The sequence below is a fragment of the Myxine glutinosa genome, chromosome 7 (genome assembly GCF_964187855.1).
Source record: "Myxine glutinosa chromosome 7, kmMyxGlut1.1, whole genome shotgun sequence".
NCBI lineage: Eukaryota > Metazoa > Chordata > Myxini > Myxiniformes > Myxinidae > Myxine > Myxine glutinosa.
In genome coordinates, this window is record NC_136267.1 from 12,207,169 (window position 1) to 12,233,433 (window position 26,265).

At 49.2% G+C, this 26,265-nt stretch overlaps 1 protein-coding gene across 1 annotated transcript in view; it reads left to right on the forward strand.

The window, feature by feature from the left end:
- BLOC1S1 (biogenesis of lysosomal organelles complex 1 subunit 1) overlaps positions 1-17,757 on the forward strand; it is a 77,532-nt gene extending 59,775 nt beyond the window's left edge. Inside the window, exons 3-4 of the mRNA XM_068121803.2 lie at positions 2,018-2,150; positions 16,328-17,757. Coding sequence (XP_067977904.1) covers positions 2,018-2,150; positions 16,328-16,435 — 241 coding nt within the window. The 3' untranslated portion in view covers positions 16,436-17,757. The remainder of the gene's footprint in view (positions 1-2,017; positions 2,151-16,327) is intronic.
- Positions 17,758-26,265: the final 8,508 nt, after the last annotated feature.

The window sequence follows — 26,265 nt, forward strand, 5'->3', positions numbered from 1 at the left end:
ATTCCTCGCGGTTTTGGCGGGAAACCCGCGTCGTGTATCCGCTGTGGTCGACGGCACGCGCTGGTTCGGCACACCTGCTCCTCTTCTGGGGTGGGGCCGTCTCCCTCCTTTCAGCGCGTCTCTCCAAAGCTGGTCTCCTTGCCGAGTACCTCTCCTCTTTTGCTTGGAGCGTTTCGCATCTCACCGCCTCTCTTTGGTGCAGCCTCTTTGCTCCTCTCCCAGGGTCATCTCCAGCTCATCTCTTAAAGCAGTCCCTTGCAGTCGCTTTTATCACCTCGAGCGAAATCAAGCCGCCGACTCCGAGGGCACGCCTACCGGGTCACTCACCGCGGTATTGATTGGCTGTTAGGGCTGGTTCACTCCTTCCCTCTTATGACGAGGTGGAGACACGCCTTTCTTCCCCAACCTTACCTCGTGGCCAATGGTGGTTTGAAGAAAACCGGCCAAAATGCGGAAGGCAATTGGAAGGGAGGTTTTGGGGAAATTGGAAGGGCCTACGCTTATTTTGTTTGATACAATGCAAAGTCAATCTAGTGGGAAAACACATACTTAGCCTACATGGAATAAGGAAATACACTATTTAAAAGATATATCGTGGCCTGCGTGTACATTTCATGCAATTTAACTAGGACGCTGACTGCGACCATTATTTACATTACAGGGTGGTACCGTACGTTTGTAACGTTCACATTGTAACGTTTTCACATTCGTTACACTTCCTCCAAAATTGTTACACTTCTCAAAAACCGTTACACTTCTCAAATTCGTTACACACTTCTCAAAATCGTTACACACTTCTCAAAATCGTTACAATATATATACATACAGACACAATGGCCAAAAGTATGTGGACACCAGCACATCACACCTGTATGTGCTCGTCGAACATCTCATTCCAAAATCATGGGCATTAATATGGAGTTGGTCTCCCCCTTTGCTGCGATAACAGCCTCCACTCTTTTGGGAAGGCTTTCCACGAGATGCTGGAACATTGCTGCAGGGATTTGTTTCCATTCAGCCACACGAGCATTAGTGAGGTCGGGCACTGATGTTGGGCGATATGGCCTGGCTCGCAGTCGGCATTCAATTTCATCCCAAAGGTGTTCGATGGGGTTGAGGTCAGGGCTCTGTGCAGGCCAGTCAAGTTCTTCCACACCGATCTCGCCAAACCATTTCAGTATGGACCTCACTTTGTGCACGAGGACATTGTCATGCTGTAGCATTAAGATTTCTCTTCACTGGAACTCAGGGGCCTAGCCCGAACCATGAAAAACAGCCCCAGACCATTATGCCATTAATGGAACCAAAAATGATATATAGCACGATGTATCTCAAAACGTGTTTGGATTCGGACAAAATTTAGTGCATGAATTGGGTAGTTGAGAAGAACAATGTGATTAGATTTTGGTTAATGTTCGGATGTTGAGTCGGCCTATCAGGGGGATGCAAAACATAATTATTCAGAGTTTGGCCGGGGGGGGGGGGGGGGGGGGGAAGTTTGGCCCAAGTTTGCTTTCCGTTGTACAATCCATGTTAACATGCCTTTCACATTTATCTCTGTAACGGGAAGCTCATCTAATGCCTCGTTAATTCCTTATTTGTGTGGCATATAGCATATAGGCCTGGAGATCAGTTTATGAATAACCATGATGTCGAAAGCGTCAATTGCAGTTTTCACTTTGCCAAACTCCATAAAAAATTTGAATTCAATTAACTTTTATGTTTTTGCATTAAAAATTTTTTGGCCAGTGCTTTCTTTACCTGCTCGCCGTGTTTGTGGTTAAAATCGATAGATTTCCGTTTTTCCTCCAATTATGGAATCGTTGAATGTGCCAGTTTCTTTTATTTACTCATTTGAACGCAAACTTGTTTTCTTCCTTACCCCTTACCCGAAAAAGTGGTTTACCTCTGTGCTGAAGTAATATTACAACATTCCATATTATTATCGTCTCCAAGACGCTTCGAGGAATCCCACACGCACCCTCTCTCATTGGAGACTTTCCTTTTGCGTGTGCAGAGTGGGACGTGCGTACCAGAACCAGCGGCGTCTTGATGCCGAGGCCAAAAACCTGCAAGTTCAGGCCGCACAGTTTTCCAAACAGACAGCGCAGTGGCTTTCCATGGTGGAGAATTTCAACCAGGCCCTCAAGGTAGGGCACGAGAAATACTGCAACGTTTGTGAGAAAGACTGGGCTCCTACGGTGATGCATATTCAAATTTATATATACGTATATATGATGTATATTTCATCACCGTAATGAGAATTGCTGCTCTGATTTTGTACTGTCGGCCCACCTTGGAGGGAATAGGCTTCATATTGATGTGTGAGGCCACTTGCAATCATTTTTAAACGGAAAGTTTTCCCGGACGTAAGTCCATGTTAACCCGCCACCTCCGTGGTTTTTTTTTTTTTTTAATGATCATACGTCCTCCCTGCTCTACCTCTACCCATAATCAAACCCCACTTCATCAGTATCAAGATGTTTGGACCTGGTTTGTCCGGCAAAGCGATGGTGTGACTGTCCCACATGGCGTGTGTATAAATTTCGTGGCGTGAACACGACTCCGCCCTGTGGAGCCGGCCAATCCCTGCTCGGTTGTCCAGGTGTTTTGGGGCTTGCATCAGAAGCTACTGTAACACTTCTAGTGTAACACGTAACACACATGTCCTATTTTGATTCGCGATGCATTGCGGCTTACGGTTTATCCGTCTTCAACGCATCGGTTCAGTGCAACCGTCAACTCGGCACATTGCGGTGATGAAAGCGCTCGACTCTTTTCTCTCTCTCGGCTTCCTGGGGCCACCCCTGCCCGGCTCTTTGCTCTCTCGGCTTCCTGGGACCACCCCTGCCCGACTCCTTGCTCTCTCGGCTTTCTGGGACCACCCCTGCCTGGCTCTTTGCTCTCTCTCGGCTTCCTGGGACCACCCCTGCCCGGCTCATTGCTCTCTCGGCGTACTGGGAACACCCTTGCCCGACTCCTTGCTCTCGGCTTCCTGGGACCACCCCTGCCTGGCTCTTTGCTCTCTCGGCTTCCTGGGACCATCCCTGCCCGGCTCTTTGCTCTCTCGGCTTCCTGGGACCATCCCTACACGGCTCTTTGCTCTCTCGGCTTCCTGGGACCACCCCTGCCCGGCTCTTTGCTCTCTCTGCTTCCTCAGACCATCCCTGCCCGGCTCTTTCCTCTCTCGGGCTTCCTGGTACCACCCCTGCCCGGCTCTTTGCTCTCTTTACTTCCTGGGACCACCCCTGCCCGGCTCTTTGCTCTCTCGGCTTTGGGGGACCACCCCTGCCTGGCTCTTTGCTCTCTCTCGGCTTCGTGGGACCACCCCTGCCCGGCTCTTTGCTCTCTCGGCTTCCTGGGACCACCCTTGCCCGACTCCTTGCTCTCTCGGCTTTCTGGGACCACCCCTGCCTGGCTCTTTGCTCTCTCGTCTTCGTGGGACCACCCCTGTCCGGCTCTTTTCTCTCGGCGTCCTGGGACCACCCCTGTCTGGCTCTTTGCTCTCGGCTTCCTGGGACCATCCCTGCCCGGCTCTTTGCTGTCTCGGCTTCCTGGGACCATCGCTACACGGCTGTTTGCTCTCTCGGCTTCCTGGGACCACCCCTGCCCGGCTCTTTGCTCTCTCAGCTTCTTGGGACCACCCCTGCCCGGCTCTTTGCTCTCTCGGCTTCCTGAGACCACCCCTGCCCGGCTCTTTGCTCTCTCGGCTTCCTGGGACCATCCCTGCCCGGCTCTTTGCTCTCTCTGCTTCGTCAGACCATCCCTGCCCGGCTCCTTGCTCTCTCGGCTTTCTGGGACCACCCCTGCCTGGCTCTTTGCTCTCGTCTTTCTAGGACCACCCCTGTCCGCCTCTTTGCTCTCTGAGCTTCCTTGGACCACCCCTGCCTGGCTCTTTGCTCTCTCGGCTTCCTGGGACCACTCCTGCCCGGCTGTTTGCTCTCTCGGCTTCCTGTGACCACCCCTGCCCGGCTCCTTGCTCTCTCGACTTTCTAGGACCACCCCTGTCCGCCTCTTTGCTCTCTCAGCTTCCTTGGACCACCCCTGCCCGGCTCTTTGCTCTCTCGCCTTCCTGGGACGACCCTTGCCCGGCTCTTTGCTCTCTCGGCTTCCTGGGACCACCCCTGCCTGGCTCTTTGCTCTCTCGGCTTCCTGGGACCACTCCTGCCCGGCTGTTTGCTCTCTTGGCTTCCTGGGACCACTCCTGCCCGGCTCTTTGCTCTCTCGGCTTCCTGGGACCACCCCTGCCCGGCTCTTTGCTCTCTCGGCTTCCTGGGACCACCCCTGCCCGGCTCTTTGCTCTCTCGGCTTCCTGGGACTACCCCTGCCCGGCTCTTTGCTCTCTCGGCTTCCTGGGACCACCCCTGCCCGGCTCTATGCTCTCTCTCGGCTTCCTGGGACCACCCCTGCCCGGCTCATTGCTCTCTCGGCGTACTGGGAACACCCTTGCCCGACTCCTTGCTCTCGGCTTCCTGGGACCACCCCTGCCTGGCTCTTTGCTCTCTCGGCTTCCTGGGACCATCCCTGCCCGGCTCTTTGCTCTCTCGGCTTCCTGGGACCATCCCTACACGGCTCTTTGCTCTCTCGGCTTCCTGGGACCACCCCTGCCCGGCTCTTTGCTCTCTCTGCTTCCTCAGACCATCCCTGCCCGGCTCTTTCCTCTCTCGGGCTTCCTGGTACCACCCCTGCCCGGCTCTTTGCTCTCTTTACTTCCTGGGACCACCCCTGCCCGGCTCTTTGCTCTCTCGGCTTCGGGGGACCACCCCTGCCTGGCTCTTTGCTCTCTCTCGGCTTCGTGGGACCACCCCTGCCCGGCTCTTTGCTCTCTCGGCTTCCTGGGACCACCCTTGCCCGACTCCTTGCTCTCTCGGCTTTCTGGGACCACCCCTGCCTGGCTCTTTGCTCTCTCGTCTTCGTGGGACCACCCCTGTCCGGCTCTTTGCTCTCGGCGTCCTGGGACCACCCCTGTCTGGCTCTTTGCTCTCGGCTTCCTGAAACCATCCCTGCCCGGCTCTTTGCTCTCTCGGCTTCCTGGGACCATCGCTACACGGCTGTTTGCTCTCTCGGCTTCCTGGGACCACCCCTGCCCGGCTCTTTGCTCTCTCAGCTTCTTGGGACCACCCCTGCCCGGCTCTTTGCTCTCTCGGCTTCCTGAGACCACCCCTGCCCGGCTCTTTGCTCTCTCGGCTTCCTGGGACCATCCCTGCCCGGCTCTTTGCTCTCTCGGCTTCCTGGGACCACCCCTGCCCGGCTCTTTGCTCTCTTGGCTTCCTGGTACCACCCCTGCCCGGCTCTTTGCTCTCTTAGCTTCCTGGGACCACCCCTGCCCGGCTCTTTGCTCTCTCGGCTTTCTGGGACCATCCCTGCCTGGCTCTTTGCTCTCTCTGCTTCCTCAGACCATCCCTGCCCGGCTCTTTGCTCTCTCGGCTTCCTGGGACCACCCCTGCCCGGCTCTTTGCTCTCTCAGCTTCCTGGTACCACCCCTGCCCGGCTCTTTGCTCTCTTTACTTCCTGGGACCACCCCTGCCCGGCTCTTTGCTCTCTCCGCTTCGGGGGACCACCCCTGCCTGGCTCTTTGCTCTCTCTCGGCTTCGTGGGACCACCCCTGCCCGGCTCTTTGCTCTCTCGGCTTCCTGGGACCACCCTTGCCCGACTCCTTGCTCTCTCGGCTTCCTGGGACCACCCCTGCCTGGCTCTTTGCTCTCTCGGCTTCCTGGGACCATCCCTGCCCGGCTCTTTGCTCTCTCGGCTTCCTGGGACCATCCCTACACGGCTCTTTGCTCTCTCGGCTTCCTGGGACCACCCCTGCCCGGCTCTTTGCTCTCTCTGCTTCCTCAGACCATCCCTGCCCGGCTCTTTCCTCTCTCGGGCTTCCTGGTACCACCCCTGCCCGGCTCTTTGCTCTCTTTACTTCCTGGGACCACCCCTGCCCGGCTCTTTGCTCTCTCGGCTTCGGGGGACCACCCCTGCCTGGCTCTTTGCTCTCTCTCGGCTTCGTGGGACCACCCCTGCCCGGCTCTTTGCTCTCTCGGCTTCCTGGGACCACCCTTGCCCGACTCCTTGCTCTCTCGGCTTTCTGGGACCACCCCTGCCTGGCTCTTTGCTCTCTCGTCTTCGTGGGACCACCCCTGTCCGGCTCTTTGCTCTCGGCGTCCTGGGACCACCCCTGTCTGGCTCTTTGCTCTCGGCTTCCTGGGACCATCCCTGCCCGGCTCTTTGCTCTCTCGGCTTCCTGGGACCATCGCTACACGGCTGTTTGCTCTCTCGGCTTCCTGGGACCACCCCTGCCCGGCTCTTTGCTCTCTCAGCTTCTTGGGACCACCCCTGCCCGGCTCTTTGCTCTCTCGGCTTCCTGAGACCACCCCTGCCCGGCTCTTTGCTCTCTCGGCTTCCTGGGACCATCCCTGCCCGGCTCTTTGCTCTCTCGGCTTCCTGGGACCACCCCTGCCCGGCTCTTTGCTCTCTTGGCTTCCTGGTACCACCCCTGCCCGGCTCTTTGCTCTCTTAGCTTCCTGGGACCACCCCTGCCCGGCTCTTTGCTCTCTCGGCTTTCTGGGACCATCCCTGCCTGGCTCTTTGCTCTCTCTGCTTCCTCAGACCATCCCTGCCCGGCTCTTTGCTCTCTCGGCTTCCTGGGACCACCCCTGCCCGGCTCTTTGCTCTCTCAGCTTCCTGGTACCACCCCTGCCCGGCTCTTTGCTCTCTTTACTTCCTGGGACCACCCCTGCCCGGCTCTTTGCTCTCTCCGCTTCGGGGGACCACCCCTGCCTGGCTCTTTGCTCTCTCTCGGCTTCGTGGGACCACCCCTGCCCGGCTCTTTGCTCTCTCGGCTTCCTGGGACCACCCTTGCCCGACTCCTTGCTCTCTCGGCTTTCTGGGACCACCCCTGCCTGGCTCTTTGCTCTCTCGTCTTCGTGGGACCACCCCTGTCCGGCTCTTTGCTCGGCGTCCTGGGACCACCCCTGTCTGGCTCTTTGCTCTCGGCTTCCTGGGACCATCCCTGCCCGGCTCTTTGCTCTCTCGGCTTCCTGGGACCATCGCTACACGGCTGTTTGCTCTCTCGGCTTCCTGGGACCACCCCTGCCCGGCTCTTTGCTCTCTCAGCTTCTTGGGACCACCCCTGCCCGGCTCTTTGCTCTCTCGGCTTCCTGAGACCACCCCTGCCCGGCTCTTTGCTCTCTCTCGGCTTCCTGGGACCATCCCTGCCCGGCTCTTTGCTCTCTCGGCTTCCTGGGACCACCCCTGCCCGGCTCTTTGATCTCTTGGCTTCCTGGTACCACCCCTGCTCGGCTCTTTGCTCTCTTAGCTTCCTGGGACCACCCCTGCCCGGCTCTTTGCTCTCTCGGCTTTCTGGGACCATCCCTGCCCGGCTCTTTGCTCTCTCTGCTTCCTCAGACCATCCCTGCCCGGCTCTTTGCTCTCTCGGCGGCTTCCTGGGACCACCCCTGCCCGGCTCTTTGCTCTCTCAGCTTCCTGGTACCACCCCTGCCCGGCTCTTTGCTCTCTTTGCTTCCTGGGACCACCCCTGCCCGGCTCTTTGCTCTCTCGGCTTCGTGGGACCACCCCTGCCCGGCTCTTTGCTCTCTCGGCTTCCTGGGACCACGCCTGCCCGGCTCTTTGCTCTCTCGGCTTCCTGGGACCACCCTTGCCCGACTCCTTGCTCTCTCGGCTTTCTGGGACCACCCCTGCCTGGCTCTTTGCTCTCTCGTCTTCGTGGGACCACCCCTGTCCGGCTCTTTGCTCTCTGTTTTCTGGGACCACCCCTGCCTGGCTCTTCGCTCTCTCGGCTTTCTGGGACCACCCCTGCCCTCGCCACCACCCCTGCCTGGCTCTTTGCTCTCTTGGCTTCCTGGGACCACCCCTGCCCGGCTCTTTGCTCTCTTGGCTTCCTGGGACCACCCCTGACTGGCTCTTTGCTCTCTTGGCTTCCTGGGACCACCCCTGCCTGGCTCTTTGCTCTCTTGGCTTCCTGGGACCACCCCTGCCTGGCTCTTCGCTCTCTCGGCTTTCTGGGACCTCCCCTGCTCTCGCCACCACCCCTTCCTGGCTCTTTGCTCTCTCGACTTCCTGGGACCACCCCTGCCCTCGCCACCACCCCTGCCCTCGCCACCACCCCTGCCCTCGCCACCACCCCTGCCCTCGCCACCACCCCTGCCCGGCTCTTTGCTCTCTTGGCTTCCTGGGACCACCCCTGCCCGGCTCTTTGCTCTCTTGGCTTTCTGGGACCACCCCTGCCCGGCTCTTTGCTCTCTCAGCTTCCTGGGACCACCCCTGCCCTCGCCACCACGCCTGCCCTCGCCACCACCCCTGCCCTCGCCACCACCCCTGCCCGGCTCTTTGCTCTCTCGGCTTCCTGGGACCACCCCTGCCCGGCTCTTTGCTCTCTTGGCTTTCTGGGACTACCCCTGCCAGGCTCTTTGCTCTCTCGGCTTCCTGGGACCACCCCTGCCCGGCTGTTTTCTCTCTTGGCTTCCTGGGACCACCCCTGCCCGGCTGTTTGCTCTCTCGGCTTCCTGGGACCACCCCTGTCCTCGCCGCCACCCTGCCCTCGCCACCACCCCTGCCCTCGCCACCACCCCTGCCCTCGCCACCACGCCTGCCCTCGCCACCACGCCTGCCCTCGCCTATGCATCAGAGTTCAATGTTTGCTTTGTTCCTCGTGCTCTCCCTTAAATTCAACATGAACCTGTTACAATCACGACAAACAGGCTGCCGTTTAGAACTTCCATCACCCTCCCCTTTCAACCCTCCCCTGCCCCCATTCCCTCGCTACATTTTTGTGGTGAAACTTATCTCTTATATTTGTGTTATTTTCAATGCAAAAAACTCAAAAGACCTTGTGACCGAAAATGATTCTCCATCAAACTGTCATTATAACAAAAATAAGGAAATTGTATTTTTTATTCATGCACCAGTTGTCTAACTGCTCCCTACTTTGTAAATGTCTCGTGTGTCCGTTCCTGTAGCTGTTTGTTTTGATTGTAGTACGGTGTGGACGTGAGCCTCACGCATTAATTTATTTCCTTGTTGAATCTCGCACATTGTTTATTTGTGATTTTTGTCTCCTTATCTTTTCCTTTGTAAGCACAAGTCTGCGCTCTTATTCTGTTCCGATCTTTTTCACCTCACAAAATAAATCCTGCTTCATGGTCAACCTCGATATCTGCATTCACGACGCGTTTAACAAGGGTAAGCCTGCCTCGGCTGGGGCAGGCTTACCCTTGGTCCGTGATCCAATGATGGCCATATTTTGTTCGGACCACCAGATGGCCTTGACCTTCAGGGCTAGATTGTAGATGAGGAAAACGTGTCCCCATCTACCATGTATCCCTGAAAGTCAACATCATGGAAATCAGAGGAAAATTGTACCAAGTTATGATCAAAAATGTGGTTTTTGTGAATTAGGTCATAATCTACACGCACATCTAACCTGTCCACCAATCAAAAAACAGTAGGTCATCACAAGGCACAAGATTAGCGGGTTTTGGTGTTAGGGGTGTTACGTATTTATGTGAATGTATGTGAATTACTATTCAGGTCTTTGCTTATCAATGTGTAGTCGATTAAAGGTTGTTGTGATTAAAGGGTCAGGAGCCCTTCTGGGAAAAAGGAGACCGGAAACGGAAGAAGAAAAGACACGAGGTCCGGGAGAAGCGACGATTCTTCTTCTTCCTCGCCGAGCTCGGACGCGAGCGGGATCGCTATTGAGCAACGTAAGAGAATCGGCGTTTAAAAGCCCGTCTGGCGAGAGGAGTTACCGGGACGTGTAACTACTCTTTGACACGTCAAGTCACTGTGGGTTCGTGCACGGAACCAAGCGTCCGGCACAGTTCGCCTCACCGTCTACAAGGCCGCGTACGGGTCGCACCTTGGGGCCTCGCGCGCTGGGCAAGCCGCGTGTTGCTTTGCCCGCATTGCTTTACCCGCTTTGCTTGGCCAGGAGGTGTGCGCTGCAGCCGTTGTTCCCGGTACGGGACGTGCCCGGTGGAAGCACGTCAGGAAGGGTCCGTTCAACCGCCCACGTGCGGAGATTGAACTCCAGGAGTACGGAGACATTGTGAGAGACATTGACCACGGAGGGAGTCGGGAGTGGGGCTCACGTGAGGAATGTATAAGATGGCCATGGGGTTTTTTTCTTGGTTGGAATTAATATTGATTGCGTTACGAAAGCGCATACATAATAAATCTTTCTGGCGGAGTTCCTCTCACGGTCCGGGGGTCACCGAGACCAGGTAGTCACCGGGAGGACCACATAACAGAATTGGGGGCTCGTCCAAATTACGATTTGCGGATTCGCAATTGGGTCTACGTCCGGGATTTAAAATTGTATAACATAATAAAATAATAATTTTTATTAATTAAAATTTATTAATTAATTATTAATTGGTAAATTTTTGAGAAATTGTGGTAAAGTCTTGGGTGAAGGTTAACAGGTGTTAACGATAGTCACCATGGCGTTTGTTGCACAGAACTTTGCGGTAACACCTAGTGAGGCACAGTTCCGAGCGTTACTAAAAGCAGACCTCTTGAAATTGGCCAAACATTTTAACTTGGAGGTCCGAACTAATTTGAGGAAGGCAGAGTTGCAGACCACGGTGATACAGTCTATGGTGGGATTAGGAACATGGGACGAGTTAGCCTGGCAGTGGCTACCCGAAGAACCAGAAGACGTTGAGCTCCGGAAACTGGAGTTGCAATTACGGAGCCAGGAACGGATTAAAGAAGAAGAAAGGAGAGCAGAAGAAGAAAGGAAAGCAGAAAAGGAAAGAGCAGAAGAAGAAAGGAAAGCAGAAGAGAGGAGAGAAGAGAAACAAGCAGAGGAAAGGAGAGTGGAACGAGAACTCCAGGAAAGGTTAGCAGAAGAAGAAAGGAAAGCAGAAAAGGAAAGAGCAGAAGAAGAAAGGAAAGCAGAAGAGAGGAGAGAAGAGAAACAAGCAGAGGAAAGGAGAGTGGAACGAGAACTCCAGGAAAGGTTAGAAGGGAGAAAAGCAGAGGAGAGGAGAGCTGCAAGGGACCTCGAAGCAGAGGAGAGAAAAGCAGAAAGGGAATTAAAGGAACGTGACATGGAGCTTCAGCAGGAAATTAAATTCAAGGAGCTGGAGTTAATGAGAGAACGGGGAGAGGTACCACCCTTGCTGACGGGGTCGACACCTAGCCAGAACACCTGGGATGTGGGCAGACATGTGAGGCTGGTTCCACCCTTCAGTGAAAAGGAAGTCGCGAAATTTTTTCCACACTTTGAGAAAGTGGCTCGACAGTTAAACTGGCCGGAGGAGGCCTGGACCATACTAGTGCAAAGTGTGCTGGTGGGAAAAGCTCAAGAGATTTATTCGGCGCTACCAATGGACCAATGTGCAGATTATGAGGTATTGAAGAAGCACATCCTCAAAGCCTATGAGTTGGTTCCTGAAGCTTACCGGCAAAAATTCAGGAATGCCAGGAAGTGGGAGAGTGAGACCCATGTGGAGTTTGCCAGAGTGAAAGAAAACATGTTTGATCGGTGGTGTGAGTCAAAAGGAGTCGGGAAAGACTTCGAAACATTGCGTGACTTGATCCTGGTGGAGGAATTTCAACAGTGTGTCCACGAGGACATCAAAGTGTACCTGCAGGAAAAGAAAGTACCAAAGTTGTGGGACGCAGCCACCATGGCAGATGATTATGCCTTAACACACCGGTTAGGGGTCCACGAACCTAACTCCTCGCCTAGATCTCCGCAGGGGAGGTGTGGACCAGCAGGTGCGGAGAACGACAATACATGGCGGCGGCCTCGAGATGAATATGGGGACAACGCTGATACCCGAACTGTTCGAAATCAGGGGGCTACGGGCCCAAGACAAACTTATTTCCCGGGGGGCCCGAGGCAGACCACTAGTTTTTCCTCCAGGCCTACTTGCGCCTTTTGCAAAAAACCTGGACACTTGATGTCCAGTTGTTACCTCATGAAAAGGGACAACCCAGAGCGGAGTCCGACTAGTACAACTCCAAGTGCGATGGCAAACGTAAGAAATCGCCCACAGAAGAGTTACCAACCATTTATTTATGAGGGGTTGGTCTCGCTCAAGGGAGACTTGACTAACCCAAGACCGGTTAGGGTTTTGAGGGACACAGGAGCCCATCAATCCTTAATGCTTGAAGGCATTTTGCCATTGTCAAAGAGTACCGCAACTGGTGATAGTGTTCGGTTACAAGGGATCGGTGGCTGTGTTAGTGCCCCACTTCGTCATCCATTTGGAATCCGATTTGGTGTCAGGACCGGTCACCGTCGGTTTACAAGCCACGCTTCCTGTAGAGGGAGTATCTGTGATTATTGGGAATGATTTGGCCGGGGGGCAAATTTATGGTAACCCAAGGGTTGGTAAAGAGCACAGCAGGGAAAATAACACCCCACCAGCTCGGGATGGCGACAAAAGTTCCAAGTTATTTGTAGGGGGACTGAACTTCAACACAGAGGAAGAAGTTCTGACCTCTGTCTTCAACAGATATGGGCCGCTGGTGGAAGTGCGGGTGGTAAAAGACAGGGAAACGCAACGGTCAAGAGGGTTTGGCTTTGTCACGTTTGCAAGCACAAGAGACGCCAGGGAGGCAGAGAAGAATTGGAATGGTAAGGATTTGGAGGGTCGGACCATAACAGTAGGGAAGGCATTTCGTAGGCGTCGAGAGGTCTACAGAAGAGGACAACATGGCAGTAGTTTTGGGGTTGGCAGCAGCCGATATTACTATGGAGGCTCCCAGAGTTACGGCACCTCCCGAAAGAATGAATGTCAGAGCACTGGCCGAGAAGGAGACCGCCAGTCAGGTAACGGCTGGGACAAGTGGTCCCACCGTAACTGTTAGGAGTCTGGAGAAGTTGAAGCACGATATATACGGGGGAGCCGCCGAGCCGGGGCTCCTACACGGACTAACCGTGAACGCCACGTTCTTAAAGGCGTCCAGGTAGTGAACTTTCCTGCACGGACGAACCGTGAACTCCATGTTCTTAAAGGCGTCCATGTAATGAACTTTCCTCCCCGGACTAACCGTGAACTCCACAATCCTTAAGGCATCCATGTAGGGAATACTCCGCTGGGCCTCCCGAAAAAGTGCTATAGAGAGGTTTAAATTTGGGGGCTTTGGTCACCACCTCTTAACCGTCATTCAAGAGAAACTAGAAGTGGCTGACGCTTGGTCCAGAGGGAATTAATCTAGGGGATTGTGTGAAATTTTGTTGCTTTATTTTTAAGTGATGACTGTGCCCGGGGGGAACTGATGAGTTGGGGGGGGGGGGGGTGAGTTATCTGGTTTGTTTATCCAAGTTGGCCGGCAAAGAAAGTTTTCGCTGGGTTCAAACTTTCTTTCTTGAAGGGGGGGAGTGTTACATATTTATGTGAATGTATGTGAATTACTATTCAGGTCTTTGCTTATCAATGTGTAATCGATTAAAGGTTGTTGTGATTAAAGGGTCAGGAGCCCTTCTGGGAAAAAGGAGACCGGAAACGGAAGAAGAAAAGACACGAGGTCCGGGAGAAGCGACGATTCTTCTTCTTCCTCGCCGAGCTCGGACGCGAGCGGGATCGCTATTGAGCAACGTAAGAGAATCGGCGTTTAAAAGCCCGTCTGGTGAGAGGAGTTACCGGGACGTGTAACTACCCTTTGACACATCAAGTCACTGTGGGTTCGTGCACGGAACCAAGCGTCCGGCACAGTTCGCCTCACCATCTACAAGGCCGCGTACGGGTCGCACCTTGGGGCCTCGCGCGCTGGGCAAGCCGCGTGTTGCTTTCCCCGCATTGCTTTACCCGCTTTGCTTGGCCAGGAGGTGTGCGCTGCAGGCGTTGTTCCCGGTACGGGACGTGCCCGGTGGAAGCACGTCAGGAAGAGTCCGTTCAACCGCCCACGTGCGGAGATCGAACTACAGGAGTACGGAGACATTGTGAGAGACATTGACCACGGAGGGAGTCGGGAGTGGGGCTCACGTGAGGAATGTATAAGATGGCCATCTTAGAGTTAATGTAGATGAGTTTACATCTTTGTACTATTGATTGCTGATTGTTGATGGTTGATTGCTCGGGGAATATATCATTGATTATTCCGGATCCTTGGTGAGGGGTTTTTTTCTTGGTTGGAATTAATATTGATTGCGTTATGAAAGCGCATACATAATAAATCTTTCTGGCGGAGTTCCTCTCACGGTCCGGGGGTCACCGAGACCAGGTAGTCACCGGGAGGACCACGTAACAGGGGTGAAACCACGACTAAACTAGAGCGGCACTCGGTGGAGAGCACACATCCACCAGGTGAACAGTTTACGTTTTGTATCCCACTGATAGGCCGGATCTGGATTCGGACCTGAACCAAAATCGAATCGGATTGTTTTTGTGGCCTATCCAACTCTTCCACCACGTTTTGTCATAAGTCGTCCACAACTTTTTGAAATATCATGTTACATATTGTTTTTGGCCCCATATCTCAATGGTGAAGAATCATTTTGAAATCAAATAATTCTCGTATTCGGATCTTCACCAAAATCGAATCAATTCATCCTTGTCAGACACATAACCTGTTCACCAAATTTCGTCTGAATCCGTGCACAACATTTTCAGATATGCTATCGGTTTTAGGCCTATCACTCAATGGTGGAGAATCACGAAAAAAATTTATCTGATCCAGATACGGATTCAAATCTTCACCAAAATCGAATCGATTCATCCTTGTCACATACCTAACCTCTCCAGCAAGTTTCGGCTGATACCTTCCACAACTTTTTGATATATCTTGTAATCGGCCAAACAAACAAACAAGAAAGGACGTCTGGCGCCTGACAGGTTTGATGAAAATAGAGAGTCGTGTCATTAAAATAAATAAATAATCGTAAAATAATTAATTTTTTGTTAATCAATTAGCTGATGGCATAAAACCTGCACCACCACAGTTTCATCCGAATATGGAACTTTTTGAAAATTAATTAAGTGATTAATCAAAAAATTAAATAATTAAAAATACCTAAAAATATTAAATTAAATAAAAAAAATTCCTACTGCCTCAAACCAATGTTCATTTTAAAATATTTGCTCAGACCTGTCACATCATCATCATGAATAATTTCAGGAATTCTTGGTTGGGAACCATCTTACTATAATTCACCAAATGTCCGTTCGTCTGTCTGTCTGTCTGTCCGTCCGTCCGTTCGAAGGTACCGCAAAAACGGCTGAACCGATCGCAACAATATTTTGGGTGGGTAATCCTGGGATCTCCTGGAGTAAAATAGGGTATATTGTTTTTCCAATTTCAGCTTTGGCCTCCAGCATTTTCAGGTTTGGACTCCCGCATAACGTTATTTTCCCGGGTGCCGCACAAATCAACTGCACCGATTGGACTCGGTGACCTCGGACAAAGACCTTTTATAAGTACATGGGTTGAATCCCTGCTTGAGAGAATGCCAACCCCCTCCCCGCCATCACGGTCGTCTGTCCAACTCACAATCCCACAAGATATGCGGAAAGGACGACCCAAAACCAATGATCTTCTTTTTGATTCGTATATAAACATCATTAAAAGTAAATAATGACCTAGGCCAAAGTTCAAACGACGTGGGTTTAATCTCTACATGAGAGAATTTCACATAGCTATTTGGGCGGTGTATAAGCCAACAGATCGCTGTCTCCATCGATCTTGCGGAGGCCGTAACACCTATCAGCTCAAAATCCTTTTAACTGTTGACTTGGTAGTTTTTACAATGAAGGAAACATTAACAATGTTGTTAAAAGTTTATTTTGTGATTAATTTGTGATTGGACTCGATTTTGTATCGAGTTCAAGTGAATGACGACATGCCGTGATGGTTTCTACTTTCTGAATGTGAACTTCGCGGATCACCATATGCAGATTCGCCACGGACCCACGATCGATGTTTCTATACGTTTTTCATGGAAGTCCTTCACGAAATTGCTGTCCATGTCTGACGTGCGATTGAAGGTGCTACAGGAATGTGGAATTTATTGGTTTCATGCTCTAGCATTCGCCGTATATGCATTGCCTGTTTGCTTCCGGCCTCCCACCCGTGCGTAGCATGGGTATCTCATTTGTTCATCAAATTTTACACCATTGAGTTTGTTTGTGGGTTTTGTTTGAAGTTAAATGATCTATTAATTAAATTCACCTCCATCAATGGGTCCAAAGTAAATTACTCGTTTGGAAAAACAAAAAGTGTGTGGAAGTTGGGCTGGAGTCTTGGAGAAGGGGTCATGCTGCGTGGTCATCATGAACTGCATGTTTTACCTGTGAGTGTAAAGGTAAGGGCTCAAGATGAGGCTTTTGCTTGAGCAGGTTGCATTTCCCACAAACCCACGCAGGAAATCGGGGACGTGGAGAACTGGGCCCGGAGCATCGAGTCGGACATGCAGACAATAGCCACCGCTTTGGAATACGCGTACAAGGGATCGAGCCAGCCTCAGAGCTGAGCTACTGATCCGGACAACGTGGACATCACCGGGGGTACAATGAGCCCGCCCTGAGTTTATTAATGCCCATTCTCACACACGGTCGCTCATTTGCTTTGTTTGATTTGTGACGTGGACATCACCGGGGGTACAATCAGCTCCCCCCTGAGTTTATTAATGCCCATTCTCACACACGGTCGCTCATTTGCTTTGTTTGATTTGTCAGGTGGACATCACAGGGGGTACAATCGGCTCCCCCCTGAGTTTATTAATGCCCATTCTCACACACGGTCGCTCATTTGCTTTGTTTGATTTGTCACGTGGACATCACCGGGGGTACAATCAGCTCCCCCCTGAGTTTATTAATGCCCATTCTCACACACGGTCGCTCATTTGCTTTGTTTGATTTGTCACGTGGACATCACCGGGGGTACAATCGGCTCCCCCCTGAGTTTATTAATGCCCATTCTCACACACGGTCACTCATTTGCTCTGTTTGATTTGTCACGTGGACATCACAGGGGGTACAATGAGCCCCCCCTGAGTTTATTAACGCCCATTTTCACACACGGTCGCTCATTTGCTTTGTTTGATTTGTGATACAGGAGACTTGGTGGGAAAGAGTCACAAATGCTCTTGGATTGCACAATATTCCAACGTCCTTTGGGTTGGTGAAGTTTGTATGTCCAGAAATTGTATCGATTAATATAATAAATTGTGCTCAATTCTCTCATATAAATTTGGGTTCAAAACTTGTGAGGATTATTTCTTGTGGATTTAAAAAGTAATGATGATTGTATTTGCAAAGCAGACTGAGGATGAGGAAGTTGAGGAAGGGAAGGGTAGTGAATGAAAGGAAGAGGTTGGGGGAGCGATTCAAATTGGTGCATTGTTTATTTTTCAGAAGGAAATCTTGTGACGTCATCATTTCAGGTTGGTCTTTTTGTTGGACTCAAACGGCACTTGTTTTCCAAAGACGTTAAACAAGAGGCATTTCTGGTTTATTATTGTCTATTTCTGGCACTTTCCATTAACACTTTCTTGTGCAATTCATTCCATACATAAAATCCATTCGAATGTTGACTTCATTTCTTTCTTTACATCAAAGAGAGTCTAACGACCCAAAATATGGGAAACAAGCATCACTTGGTTTGTGTAAAGATGGCAGCAGTTTTATTTTCCGAATACCCACAATGCAAGCTTTGTGAAGGTTGCAGCAGCAAGGCAATGCACATACTGCCTTTTCATTGGGTGTTTGCATCATGGAAATTTTATTTATTTTTATGGAAGCAATGTGGGGATTGGCAAAACCTAATAAATAAATAAATTGCACAAATGCTGAATGAACAGTGAATCATCTTTTTTGTATACTGATTCGAGGCTCGTGAAAGAGCTGACATTTACTTCACAAACAAATCAACCAGACAAACAAAATATATAAAAAGAGGGAGCGGAAGACAAGAGAAGGGGAAGCACACAAACACTTGAGAGCACACAACATTTAAGAGCAGGGAGATGTGTGGGAGGGAGAGGGCTTGGGGGGAGGAGGTGTGGGAAGGGGGGGGGGGGGGTGGGAGAAGTATAAAACACAAGGACACCAAGGACTTCCAGGACAGAAGTTGGTATTTCAAAAAAGTGGAATTGGAGTGAAATTAGCGAGGATAGAAAAGATCAAGGTTTTGGATGGGGGAAGATAAGAGATGGTGGTGAACAGCTGTTTTAAAGAGCTGGAGGGTGGAGTGGGATTGAAGAGAGTGAGGGAGTTTGTTCCAGAGGCGGGAGAAAAGAGGAATGAAGGAGTGAAGGTGAGCAGAGAGCCTTGATTTTGGCAGTTTAACCATAAGAGGGTTGCAGGCAGATCTTGTGCGACCTGTCGGAATATTTGCGGGACAGAGCCCAGAGAGAGCTGGGGGGGGCAAGGCCAGAGAGGAGTCGGTAGAAGACGGAAAGACCACCAACCTGCCTGCGGTGAGTGAGTGAGAGGCCCTTGGAGTTAGCTTCATCGCGGGAGATTCCAATGATTCTGAATGCTTTGGTTTGAACAGCGTGAAGACGAGCTAGGTGTGAGGCAGGAGCACCAGCCCAGAGGGGAGAGCAGTATTCCATTGAGCTGCGGATGAAAGCCTTGTATGTGGTGAGGAGCTCAGGTGTGCCAAGGAAGGACTTCGCACGGCGGAGAATGCCCAGTCGGCAACTGGCTTTGGAGGCCAGATTTGAAATGTGGTTTTCCCAGGAAAGATCATGGCAGATAGTGAGACCCAAAAGCTTGAGTGACAGAACTTCTTGGAGAGGATTATTCAGAAAGTGGATTGGAGGGTTGTCCAGTCGGTCTTTTCGGAGAGACATCGTAAGAGTGTGAGATTTGTCAGGATTGAAAGACATGTTCCACTTGTTTGCCCAGTCTGTGATTTTGTCCAGGTCTGCCGAGAGTGACGAGGCTGCAGACTGCCGATCTGAGGGATGAAGAATGGAGCGACAGAGAGTAGAGTCATCAGCAAAGAGATAGAGAGGATTTTCAAGAGAGTCAGAGAGATCATTGATGAAGACCAGAAAAAGCACAGGGCCCAGAACACTGCCTTGGGGAACTCCAGCCTGAACAGGAAGAGGAGATGAGAGAATTCCATTCTGGGCCACAGGTTGACTACGACTAGAGAGGAAGTCCGCCAGCCATGCGTGGAGATTTCCATGGATACCAACAGAGGAGAGTTTGGTGAGCAGAGCGGGGTGCCAGACCGTATCGAAGGCACGTGATATGTCAAGGGAGACGGCTCTAATTTCCTGTTTGGCATTGAGGACCTCCATCCATTGTTGAGAAAGCAGAAGCAGCATGTCCAGAGTAGAGTGACCAGGTCTGAAACCAAATTGATGATCAGAGATCAAGCCATTGGAGAAGAGGAAAGATTTCATATCTGAAGCAATGATGGATTCCATGACTTTGCTGATAATTGGGAGAAGGCTGATTGGTCTGTAGTTGCTGGGATCTGTTTTTGCACCTTTTTTGTGCAAAGCGGTGATGTTGGCAGATTTCCAAGCAGATGGCAGATTAACTTGAGCAAAAGAGAGGGTGAAGAGAACAGAGAGAGGGAGTGAAAGAGCGGAAGAACAAGATTTTAGGACCCGTGGGCTGATGCCGTCAGGTCCAGTTGCAGAATCAGAGTCGAGGGTTGACAGAAACTTTTCCACCTTGTCAGGAGGAAAGGACACAGAGTCCAGGAGCAGCTGGGTACGGTGGGTACAGAGAGGGATGGGTTTGGGACACAAGATTTAGAGGCAAACACAGAGTTGAGGCATTCAGCTTTTTCACGTGCGGAGTCAGCTGTGTGGCCGTTTGAGGTGAGGGAGGGGATGGAGGGGGAACAAACACCAGAAACAGATTTCACCAGACGCCACCAGGATTTGGAAGAGGGAGACAGATAAGAGAGTTCTGTCCTGAGAACGGAGAGATATTGTTTCCTGGCTCTCCTGAGGGTGGACACACACTTGTTTCGGGCTTTGTGAAAGGAAATGAGATTTCCTTCCGTTGGATTTGTTTTCCAGGAGACGAAAGCAAGTTGTTTCTGGGCAACAGCCTCACCACAAGATTCCGTGTACCATGGACGGGAGGAAGGGTATGACAACTGAAGACGAGATGGGATAAATCTGTGCATGAGGGAGAGCAATTTACTTTGGAAGAATTCCCAGGATGAGTTGATGTCAGAGGCGGTCGAGATGGGAGACCAGTCCAGATGATTGATGGCTGCTTGAAGACCGTGCCAGTTGGCCTGAGTGAAATGCCAGACTCGTCGATGTTGAGGAGGCTCTCTGAGAATGGTCAGAGAGATGTCCACTTTAACAAGCACATGATCAGAAGAGCCGATTGGAGCAGAAGAAGAGCAGCAGACATTTTCAGGGAAGTTAGTCATAACCAAGTCCAGAAGAGAAGATGCTCCGTTGACTGAGATCCGGGTCGGGAAATTGACAGATTGTGTCAGTCCCAGTGAGTTGCAGAAGTCCTTTGCTGAAGAGCCATGGCTGGTGAGAGAGGTACCCACACCCAGCCAACTGGCATGGTGACAATTGAAATCACCACATATGAGGAAGAGAGAGTTGGGATGGGTAGATAGAAGTTGGTCCATGTTATCAGACAGCGAGATGTAGATGGAGTCATCACTGTTTGGTGGACGGTACAACACACATGAACAAAAGGTGAATCTCTCTCTCTCTCTGAATGTACAGTGAATCATCTCTCTCTGAATGTACTGTGAATCATCTCTCTCTGAATGCACAGTGAATCCTCTCTCTCTGAATGTACAGTGAATCATCTCTCTCTGAATGTACAGTGAATCATCTCTCTCTGAATGTACAGTGAATCATCTCTCTCTGAATGTGCAGTGAATCATCTCTCTCTGAATGTACAGTGAATCATCTCTCTGAATGTACAGTGAATCATCTCTCTCTGAATGTACAGTGAATCCTCTCTCTCTGAATGTGCAGTGAATCATCTCTCTCTGAATGTACAGTGAATCATCTCTCTCTGAATGTACAGTGAATCCTCTCTCTCTCTGAATGTACAGTGAATCCTCTCTCTCTGAATGTACAGTGAATCATCTCTCACCAAATGTACAGTGAATCATCTCTCTCTGAATGTACAGTGAATCATCTCTCTCTGAATGTACAGTGAATCATCTCTCTCGCAATGTACAGTGAATCATCTCTCACCGAATGTACAGTGAATCATCTCTCTCTGAATGTGCAGTGAATCATCTCTGTGAATGTACAGTGAATCCTCTCTCTCTGAATGTGCAGTGAATCATCTCTCTCTGAATGTACAGTGAATCATCTCTCTCTGAATGTACAGTGAATCATCTCTCTCTGAATGTACAGTGAATCCTCTCTCTCTGAATGTACAGTGAATCATCTCTCTCTGAATGTACAGTGAATCATCTCTCTCTGAATGTACAGTGAATCATCTCTCTCTGAATGTACAGTGAATCATCTCTCTCTGAATGTACAGTGAATCCTCTCTCTCTGAATGTACAGTGAATCCTCTCTCTCTGAATGTACAGTGAATCATCTCTCACCGAATGTACAGTGAATCATCTCTCTCTGAATGTACAGTGAATCATCTCTCTCGCAATGTACAGTGAATCATCTCCCACCGAATGTACAGTGAATCATCTCTCTCTGAATGTACAGTGAATCATCTCTCACCGAATGTACAGTGAATCCTCTCTCTCTGAATGTGCAGTGAATCATCTCTCTCTGAATGTACAGTGAATCATCTCTCTCTGAATGTACAGTGAATCATCTCTCTCTGAATGTACAGTGAATCATCTCTCTCTGAATGTACAGTGAATCATCTCTCTCTGAATGTACAGTGAATCATCTCTCTCTGAATGTACAGTGAATCATCTCTCTCTGAATGTACAGTGAATCATCTCTCTCTGAATGTACAGTGAATCATCTCTCTCTGAATGTACAGTGAATCCTCTTTCTCTGAATGTACAGTGAATCATCTCTCTCTGAATGTGCAGTGAATCATCTCTCTCTGAATGTACAGTGAATCATCTCTCTCTGAATGTACAGTGAATCATCTCTCTCTGAATGTACAGTGAATCATCTCTCTCGCAATGTGCAGTGAATCATCTCTCACCGAATGTACAGTGAATCATCTCTCTCTGAATGTAGAGGGAATCATCTCTCTCTGAATGTACAGTGAATCATCTCTCTCGCAATGTACAGTGAATCATCTCTCTCTGAATGTACAGTGAATCATCTCTCTCTGAATGTGCAGTGAATCATCTCTCTCTGAATGTGCAGTGAATCATCTCTCTCTGAATGTACAGTGAATCATCTCTCTCTGAATGTACAGTGAATCCTCTCTCTGAATGTACAGTGAATCATCTTTCTCTGAATGTACAGTGAATCATCTTTCTCTGAATGTACAGTGAATCCTCTCTCTCTGAATGTACAGTGAATCATCTCTCACTGAATGTAGAGGGAATCATCTCTCACTGAATGTACAGTGAATCATCTCTCACTGAATGTAGAGTGAATCATCTCTCACTGAATGTACAGTGAATCATCTCTCTCGCAATGTACAGTGAATCATCTCTCTCTGAATATACAGTGAATCATCTCTCTCTCTGAATGTACAGTGAATCATCTCTCTCGCAATGTACAGTGAATCATCTCTCTCTGAATGTACAGTGAATCATCTCTCTCTGAATGAACAGTGAATCATCTCTCTCTGAATGTGCAGTGAATCATCTCTCTTTGAATGTACAGTGAATCATCTCTCTCTGAATGTACAGTGAATCATCTCTCTCTGAATGTACAGTTAATCATCTCTCTCTCTGAATGTACAGTGAATCATCTCTCTCTCTGAATGTACAGTGAATCATCTCTCTCGCAATGTACAGTGAATCATCTCTCTCTGAATGTACAGTGAATCATCTCTCTCTCTGAATGTACAGTGAATCATCTCTCTCGCAATGTACAGTGAATCATCTCTCTCTGAATGTACAGTGAATCATCTCTCTCGCAATGTACAGTGAATCATCTCTCTCGCAATGTACAGTGAATCATCTCTCTCTCTGAATGTACAGTGAATCATCTCTCTCACAATGTACAGTGAATCATCTCTCTCGCAATGTACAGTGAATCATCTCTCTCTGAATGTACAGTGAATCATCTCTCTCTGAATGTACAGTGAATCATCTCTCACCGAATGTACAGTGAATCCTCTCTCTCTGAATGTGCAGTGAATCATCTCTCTCTGAATGTACAGTGAATCATCTCTCTCTCTGAATGTACAGTGAATCATCTCTCTCGCAATGTACAGTGAATCATCTCTCTCTGAATGTACAGTGAATCATCTCTCTCTGAATGTACAGTGAATCATCTCTCCGGCAATGTACAGTGAATCATCTCTCTCTCTGAATGTACAGTGAATCATCTCTCTCGCAATGTACAGTGAATCATCTCTCTCTGAATGTACAGTGAATCATCTCTCTCTGAATGAACAGTGAATCATCTCTCTCTGAATGTACAGTGAATCATCTCTCACCAAATGTACAGTGAATCATCTCTCTCTGAATGTACAGTGAATCATCTCTCTCTGAATGTACAGTGAATCATCTCTCTCGCAATGTACAGTGAATCATCTCTCACCGAATGTACAGTGAATCATCTCTCTCTGAATGTGCAGTGAATCATCTCTGTGAATGTACAGTGAATCCTCTCTCTCTGAATGTGCAGTGAATCATCTCTCTCTGAATGTACAGTGAATCATCTCTCTCTGAATGTACAGTGAATCATCTCTCTCTGAATGTACAGTGAATCATCTCTCTCTGAATGTACAGTGAATCATCTCTCTCTGAATGTACAGTGAATCATCTCTCTCTGAATGTACAGTGAATCCTCTCTCTCTGAATGTACAGTGAATCCTCTCTCTCTGAATGTACAGTGAATCATCTCTCACCGAATGTACAGTGAATCATCTCTCTCTGAATGTACAGTGAATCATCTCTCTCGCAATGTACAGTGAATCATCTCCCACCGAATGTACAGTGAATCATCTCTCTCTGAATGTACAGTGAATCATCTCTCACCGAATGTACAGTGAATCCTCTCTCTCTGAATGTGCAGTGAATCATCTCTCTCTGAATGTACAGTGAATCATCTCTCTCTGAATGTACAGTGAATCATCTCTCTCTGAATGTACAGTGAATCATCTCTCTCTGAATGTACAGTGAATCATCTCTCTCTGAATGTACAGTGAATCATCTCTCTCTGAATGTACAGTGAATCATCTCTCTCTGAATGTACAGTGAATCATCTCTCTCTGAATGTACAGTGAATCCTCTTTCTCTGAATGTACAGTGAATCATCTCTCTCTGAATGTGCAGTGAATCATCTCTCTCTGAATGTACAGTGAATCATCTCTCTCTGAATGTACAGTGAATCATCTCTCTCTGAATGTACAGTGAATCATCTCTCTCGCAATGTGCAGTGAATCATCTCTCACCGAATGTACAGTGAATCATCTCTCTCTGAATGTAGAGGGAATCATCTCTCTCTGAATGTACAGTGAATCATCTCTCTCTGAATGTACAGTGAATCATCTCTCTCGCAATGTACAGTGAATCATCTCTCTCTGAATGTACAGTGAATCATCTCTCTCTGAATGTGCAGTGAATCATCTCTCTCTGAATGTACAGTGAATCATCTCTCTCTGAATGTACAGTGAATCCTCTCTCTCTGAATGTACAGTGAATCATCTTTCTCTGAATGTACAGTGAATCATCTTTCTCTGAATGTACAGTGAATCCTCTCTCTCTGAATGTACAGTGAATCATCTCTCACTGAATGTAGAGGGAATCATCTCTCACTGAATGTACAGTGAATCATCTCTCACTGAATGTAGAGTGAATCATCTCTCACTGAATGTACAGTGAATCATCTCTCTCGCAATGTACAGTGAATCATCTCTCTCTGAATATACAGTGAATCATCTCTCTCTCTGAATGTACAGTGAATCATCTCTCTCGCAATGTACAGTGAATCATCTCTCTCTGAATGTACAGTGAATCATCTCTCTCTGAATGAACAGTGAATCATCTCTCTCTGAATGTGCAGTGAATCATCTCTCTTTGAATGTACAGTGAATCATCTCTCTCTGAATGTACAGTGAATCATCTCTCTCTGAATGTACAGTGAATCATCTCTCTCTCTGAATGTACAGTGAATCATCTCTCTCTCTGAATGTACAGTGAATCATCTCTCTCGCAATGTACAGTGAATCATCTCTCTCTGAATGTACAGTGAATCATCTCTCTCTCTGAATGTACAGTGAATCATCTCTCTCGCAATGTACAGTGAATCATCTCTCTCTGAATGTACAGTGAATCATCTCTCTCGCAATGTACAGTGAATCATCTCTCTCGCAATGTACAGTGAATCATCTCTCTCTCTGAATGTACAGTGAATCATCTCTCTCACAATGTACAGTGAATCATCTCTCTCGCAATGTACAGTGAATCATCTCTCTCTGAATGTACAGTGAATCATCTCTCTCTGAATGTACAGTGAATCATATCTCTCTCTGAATGTACAGTGAATCATCTCTCTCTCTGAATGTACAGTGAATCATCTCTCTCGCAATGTACAGTGAATCATCTCTCTCTGAATGTACAGTGAATCATCTCTCTCTCTGAATGTACAGTGAATCATCTCTCTCGCAATGTACAGTGAATCATCTCTCTCTGAATGTACAGTGAATCATCTCTCTCTGAATGTACAGTGAATCATCTCGCTCGCAATGTACAGTGAATCATCTCTCTCTCTGAATGTACAGTGAATCATCTCTCTCGCAATGTACAGTGAATCATCTCTCTCTGAATGTACAGTGAATCATCTCTCTCTGAATGAACAGTGAATCATCTCTCTCTGAATGTACAGTGAATCATCTCTCACCAAATGTACAGTGAATCATCTCTCTCTGAATGTACAGTGAATCATCTCTCTCTGAATGTACAGTGAATCATCTCTCTCGCAATGTACAGTGAATCATCTCTCACCGAATGTACAGTGAATCATCTCTCTCTGAATGTGCAGTGAATCATCTCTGTGAATGTACAGTGAATCCTCTCTCTCTGAATGTGCAGTGAATCATCTCTCTCTGAATGTACAGTGAATCATCTCTCTCTGAATGTACAGTGAATCATCTCTCTCTGAATGTACAGTGAATCATCTCTCTCTGAATGTACAGTGAATCATCTCTCTCTGAATGTACAGTGAATCATCTCTCTCTGAATGTACAGTGAATCCTCTCTCTCTGAATGTACAGTGAATCCTCTCTCTCTGAATGT